Consider the following 6,754-nt stretch of genomic DNA (forward strand, 5'->3'; position numbering starts at 1 on the left):
TGGTATAGTATTGATGCCTTTTAGTACAAACATTTAACTTGAAGGCCTGGACTACATGTGCTATAAGCCTATAATACTATAACTTCAGAAAACCGTTAAGTTTAATAACAATCTCTTTAGTGAGTGATAATAAAAGAATGAGAATCAAGTTTACACAACCGGTTTGTCCTTACTTCAATATTCCCTCGGTCGATACTCCCTCCGTGTTTCAATAAGTGTTACAGTTTGACCAAACACGCATGCCGAGATATAATTTTGATCCTTAATATATCTAATCTAAGGGTCTGTTCTCATTAACTGAACTCAGCTAAACTAAACTAAACTGAACTGAAATGAATATTTTATAAGAGAAGAAAATTAGGAACTGAATTGAAATGAACTAAACTGAATTTCAACGTATGAGAACAAGCCTTATTTATATCTTAGTAAAATCATAGGAAAATTTATAATATGAAAGTATATATTATAACGATTCCAACAATGTATTATGCAATAAATTTGTTTTTTATGTGTTAGTAAATTAAGCAAGTCAAAACAATTATGTGAATAGTGAAAAAAGTCAAAATATAACACTTATTAAAACACGGATGGAGTATTGAAATGTATTTAGCTATTTAACCAATAATATGTTGGACATTTGATTCAAAGTAGTGTCAAGTTTAAAGGGTTTTGTTTGGTACTTTATTAAAGTCAAAGGTCAAAAGGGATTAATCAAAATTTGACAAAATTTAATCTTTTTTTTTTTTTTTTTTTTTTTTTTTTTTTTTTTTGTCAACACGCGAACAAGCAATATCTTAAAACAACACTAAGGTCCTCTTTGTTTCCTTGCCTCCTGGGCTAATCCGTGGGCCTTTGAGACAACGGTACAAGGAACCTTACACTAGTACATAATTAACCTAGTGTTACACAAACTGGTAAAAGTGTTATTATAGACAATAGGTAACACTTTATTGGATGATACATCCGCCCATGTTACCAAATGTCTTATGTAACACTTTGGGTAACATTAGGTAACACTTTTAAAAGTGTTATTATAAACCCTTTTATGTATCACTTTTAAAATTATTAGTATCATTTCTAAAGTGTTACTATTTATTTTTTATGTAACACTTACTTATCTTTAGTAACATTTTTCAATCATATAGTATCACTTTATCCGACATTATGTATCACTTTTTCGAACTAATGTAACACTTTGTTGATTATTAGGTAACATTTTTCAATCATGTTTTGACATATAGTAGCACTTTATTTGACATTATGTATCACTTTTTACAAAGTATTGTAACATTTTATAAATTAATAGGTAACATTTATTATTATTATTATTATTATTATTATTATTTATTATTATTATTATTATTATTATTATTAATATTTACTATATTTTTTTAAAAAAAATATAAGAAAACATAAATTATATGTACAACAACTATATGAATAAGTAATCAACACATAATAGAAAACTATTTGAATTGAAATAACTTCATATTTCTCACAAAAAAAAAATCCATAAACACCAATTTAAATGTTTGGCCAAACAATATAATACTCCAAACACAAAGAATATTAAGTTCGATCTCTAGCTTGGAAAAAGTAAGGAAAAAAAAAAACTTCCAAATTTCAAAAAAGACAACGATAACAATAAAAAAACATTAATAATAACAACGTATAGCAGTAGCTACACAGCTAGCTAGCAGAACGACAAATGTCATCAGCAGTCTTCAGCAGCAACTAGCAGTAGACTGTAGTGGAAGCTTCCAGCAATAGCAGACATGAATTGGCAGCAACCAGCAGTAGTAGACATGAGTTGGCAACCGAATGAGCAAGATTCAGCAGCAAAACAACAGCAAAACAGCTGAAAACAGCAGCAAAAAAGAAATAGAGACAGCAGTAGCAGCAAAATAGCTCAAAGCAGCAGTAAAACAGCTCGAAACAGCAGCAAAACAGCGCGAAACAGCAGCCAAACAGCTCAAAACAGCAGCAAAACAGCTGAAAACAGCAGCAGAGACAGCAATAGCAGCAAAAGAGCAACAAAATAGCCCGAAACAGCAGCAAAACAGCTCGAAACAGCAGCGAAACAGCTCAAAACAGCTGCAAAACAGCTAAAAACAGCAGCAAAACAGCAACAGAGACAACAGTAGCAGCAAAATAGCTCGAAACAGCAGCAAAACAGATCAAAACAGCAGCAAAACAGATCAAAACAGCAGCAAAATAGCGGTCGCAGTAGCAAAAAAGCAGTATAAGAAAGTTCTTGTTGATCATCAATTGCTATCCCAATTCTTCATCTTCATCCGTTTGATCCTATGTGTGAAAGCATCATGTATCAAAAAACTGGAACAAAAATTAAATAATTCAATAATAAGACTTTGTGCTATTTAAAAGATTATACATTAACTTACCTCATTTCGTTGTTGCTCATTAGAGTGTACAATGGGAATATGATATGTAAGTTTTGGATTGGATGACACATTTTCAAGTGATCGAGTCAAAGTATCCAACACTTCAGGATCAATTTGCTTGAGCGTCTTCATTAATTATGCTACAGTTTCTTTCACAATTTGGTCTTTATAGGGCTTTAAGAACTCATCGGGAATTATTGGATTGTTGCTCTTTCCCCTTAGTGAACATATCCCTGGTTGCTTTTTTCTATGGCCAAAGTTATTTGGTTTATTCATTACTTCATAGTATGCAACATCTCCATCAATTTCACTTTGAATTTGTACCTCCTCCATCTCGTCCTATAATGGGAATATAAAAATCAAACAACTAACTAATTTGAGACAAATAATCATATTCAAAAAAATATGCAGACAACATGACTTACAATGTTACTTTGGGTGGGCTCATAAGATGTTTTGTATTTCTTGTCTGCTTTCCTTTTACGATTTTCTTTGTACATGAGTGCCAAGGATGGTGGCTTTTTTTCAACATCTAGTTGTTGCTAGAATAAAAAAAAAACACATCCAAATAAGAATTGAATGAATATTGTTTACATGATCCTAGTGAGTAAGATATAGAAGGAAAAATGGTATAAAAATATACCAATTTATGTTGTTTCCTCGCTAAAGTCATAGGACCCATGGTGTGCCTATCTTTTTGATCTATACTTATTTCCCTTTTCTTTTGGCTGTCTTCTTGCATGCATGCATAACACACGGTTCATAGTTTAACATATTTCAATTTGAGAAAGAAATAAACAATTGTAATATAAATGGAAACAAACAACATAACTCTACCTGAACTGGTTCCAAATTCCAAAATTTTAGCAACTCTTTGAAATGTGCTTCTGGAATTGTATTAGGTGGATTTGCCAGCCTATCACCATCATTGTCGTACGGAGTAAAGTGTGTTGCCTTTACACTACATTTATATCTACGCCACAGCCTTCCCACGGATGTCAAAACACAATCTTTACCTTTTTCCGAGATTATGTATTTCTTCTGTATTAAGTAAAATATTAAACAACAAATTAGGAAGCAATAAATTACGTCAGCCACTTGACATATAATAGCACATAAACTAATCAAATCACACCATTTAAAAAAAAGGTGCATATCTTCACGTAACTCCAAATTTGTTCCTTGTCTGGAACATAATGCCAACTAATCTTGTTCAACGATGCTAGAGAAGAATTACGAGCTAAAGTCCCTAAGAATCTTGTAAATGTATTCACAGTCTTATCATCGGGACCAATAGGCTTTCCCATTTCATTAAGAACAATAGGCTTACGCTCCTCTAATGTCCATTCATGGACATCTTTACACATAGTTGGTCCTCTAGTTCGCTTACTTTTTGGAGGTGCTACATGAATATTAACTCGACAAAGTCATTAAAATCATATATTGCTCTTAACATATCTATCTTAAAATATTTAGAATGGAATGATAGTGATCATTACCTATTTGTTCACTTTCTTGCTCTTGATTCATTAGTGGTACATCTTGCATTATTCCTAGCTCCTCAGGGGTAAGAGTACTCAAATCCTCACTAAAAGCATCTTCTTCATCGTCATATTGTTCCAAAATGCGTTCATTTGAACCCATATGATTCTCATAATCTTCCTGTAAGTCATGTCCAAATCTTTGTGGTTGTGAAAAACTTTGTGCTTGTGAACTCCCTGAATGCCAATCTGAACTAGCCATGTTAACAGGCTTTGAAATAGTCATTTTAACAGGTCGTAGTTGTCGTGGTAGTAATAAATCACTTTGTTTTGCTCTCCTCTCTTTTTCACGTAACTGTGTTTGCATTTGCCTATAAGCACTGAGTGAACCAGGGGCAACCACTGTCTTACTCTGCCCTGTCTTAGTTTGGATACCATTCCCAATCCCAACCTCTTTCTCTTGCTGATTATGGATTCCTGATTTTTTATGTGCAGTAGACTTGCCCAATTGGATTTTTCTTTGTGTTGAATCTCTCCCTTGTAATCCTTGATCTGGGTGTTGTCTCTCGGTGTCTTGAAGATGTATCTTAATTTGATTAGCCATTGGTACTGAAGAGACACATGACGTGTCCTTAGTGTTTGTGGTTATCTTCCCTCTCAATGCCACAACCTGAAATTAAGTATTCACGAGAATCATTAAACAAGTATTACATGATTTTTGAACAGTTATGATTCACAAAATTAAGTTTTCAAAAAAAAATTTACCACCTTCTTTGAACGAGATCTCAAGTTTAAAGCATTTTTCCTTATCTCATTTTCATCCTCTTCACTTGAGTGGTTCAGTTCACCCTCTTCATCAGTTGTATACTCGTCAGTATCTTGTGTCACCTTCTTCCTTTTTTTCGTTTGATTCGATCCCTTCATCGACTGTTTCATTTCATAAGCCATGGATGTAATCCCTAAATCCTTCACCCTGATTCTATTTTATTCTATAGTTTTTTGTCTAAGTTTCTCATATTCTTCCATCTAAATATTTCTTCCTACAAAGAACACACAAGGCAGTCAGTTTAGAAGTGTGTACAATGTCTACAACAGATATCTATCCACACAGTAGTTTAGAACAATTTTTTTACTTCATAATTCATCTTAGTTTGAAACTCCACCAGAAAAATACAACAGTCAGCACAAGTGACACAAACTTTAGAAATCCGCTGCTAGTCAATTATAAGTTTATAATGAAAACTTTAAAGCTGATGAAAGAGGCTTACATATTTGCATTTGGTCACTAAAACTCAGTTTTATTTACATACTAACCTGATAGTCTGATAAGTAATCCAAAAACTAACTAAAGAATGTAAACTGCCTTTCTTGATGCAGGTCAGATTAAATGGTTAATATTCACATGTATTTCCTAAGCTTAACTCTATAAGTAATGTAGTAGATTTATTAGTAAGTATCCAGAAAATTGAGTGACTTTTATGGAGAGTAGTAGCTTCAAGCTGCTTGGAGAGATTAATAGCCTAAATCTATTGTTATCGTTATCATCTTAATCAATCAATCGATCATTCAAGCTTTCCCCCAATTAAACATCAAGATGACAGTTAGAATTTATACATAGATTGTTAAACTAGGCTTTCGACACACCATAAATCACCAACTTTGAGCATGTGTTTTATACTTAAATTGCTAAGTAAGAATTTATATGACCTGTCTAGTGTCCACTAATGTTAATAAGCATTACCTTGGTCTCTGAAATAATTTTGATTCTCTCACCAGAAATTGTGAGGAGATTTGCTAAGTTAAAAGAATATAAGGAGGGAAACATTGAAGCAGAAAATGTAGCTTTTGATAGATACATGCAGAATATCAGTTTACTAAAAGAGGTGTTCAATGTTAATTCCGAGAGGCCTGTTAGAATTGAGGCGTTCAGGGAGAGGATCACAAAAGTAGCTAAAAATTCAACCGAAACTGCACACGTACACCACACCCAAAAAAAGGCAACACAGCAGCCAGATCACAATTCCTCTACAATAAATTGTTGCACCAAGATATAAGCATATACAACACTATTTCAACACAAGTCAGATCACAATTTCATAAAAACACTCTCATTTATAATGACAGATTAAATATACAGCACAAGTCAAGAGATCAAAATTACTCCCCACGCAAGACTCATACAACAAGCAGTTGCATCAGGTTCATTAAAATGTAAGGGACTAATCACAACTCTAATCATCAATTCTCATGCTCATAATCAATTCATATATTTAAAATTAGCTCTGAATTTCAGTTCTGAAATTCAACACTGAACTCAGTTCTGAATTTCAGTTCTGAATTCAGTTCTGGATTTCAATTCTGAATTCAGTTCTGGATTTCAGTTCTGAATTCAGCTCTGAATTTCAGTTATGAAATTCAGCACTGAATTCAGTTCTGAATTTCAGTTCTGAATTCAGCTCTGGATTTCAATTCTGAAATTATGCACTGAATTCAGTTCTGAATTTCAGTTCTGAATTCAGTTATGGATTCAGCTCTGGATTTTAGTTCTGAAATTCAACACTGAATTCAGTTCTGAATTTCAGCACTGAATTCAGTTCTGAATTCTGTTCTGGATTTCAGCACTGAATTCAGTTCTGAATTTCAGCACTGAATTCAGTTCTGAATTCTGTTCTGGATTTCAGCACTGAATTCAGTTTTGGATTTCAGTTCTGAATTCAGCTCTGGATTTCAGTTCTGAATTCAGCTCTGGATTTAAGTTCTGAATTCAGCGCTGGATTTCAGTATACTCAAAGGTACCAAAATTCCCACGTATGATGGTGCAAGTTGGCTGCAGCAAAGTTTAATTAAGACACTAAGGTCCGTCATTGCAAA

The 6,754-nt window shown here is 33.2% G+C and overlaps 1 protein-coding gene across 1 annotated transcript; it reads right to left on the reverse strand.

The window, feature by feature from the left end:
* Window positions 1-2,651: 2,651 nt before the first annotated feature.
* LOC110691001 lies at window positions 2,652-4,154 on the reverse strand. Its single transcript, XM_021867933.1, has 5 exons — window positions 3,902-4,154; window positions 3,560-3,804; window positions 3,046-3,443; window positions 2,828-2,944; window positions 2,652-2,735 (listed from the first exon to the last, which is right to left on the reverse strand). The coding sequence occupies exons 1-3, from the start codon at window positions 4,143-4,145 to the stop codon at window positions 3,180-3,182; spliced, it is 753 nt and encodes a 250-aa protein (XP_021723625.1). The 5' UTR covers window positions 4,146-4,154; the 3' UTR covers window positions 2,652-2,735; window positions 2,828-2,944; window positions 3,046-3,179.
* Between the last annotated feature and the right edge of the window lie 2,600 nt (window positions 4,155-6,754).

Source organism: Chenopodium quinoa, unplaced genomic scaffold (genome assembly GCF_001683475.1).
Source record: "Chenopodium quinoa cultivar QQ74 unplaced genomic scaffold, ASM168347v1, whole genome shotgun sequence".
Taxonomy (NCBI): Eukaryota; Viridiplantae; Streptophyta; class Magnoliopsida; order Caryophyllales; family Amaranthaceae; genus Chenopodium; species Chenopodium quinoa.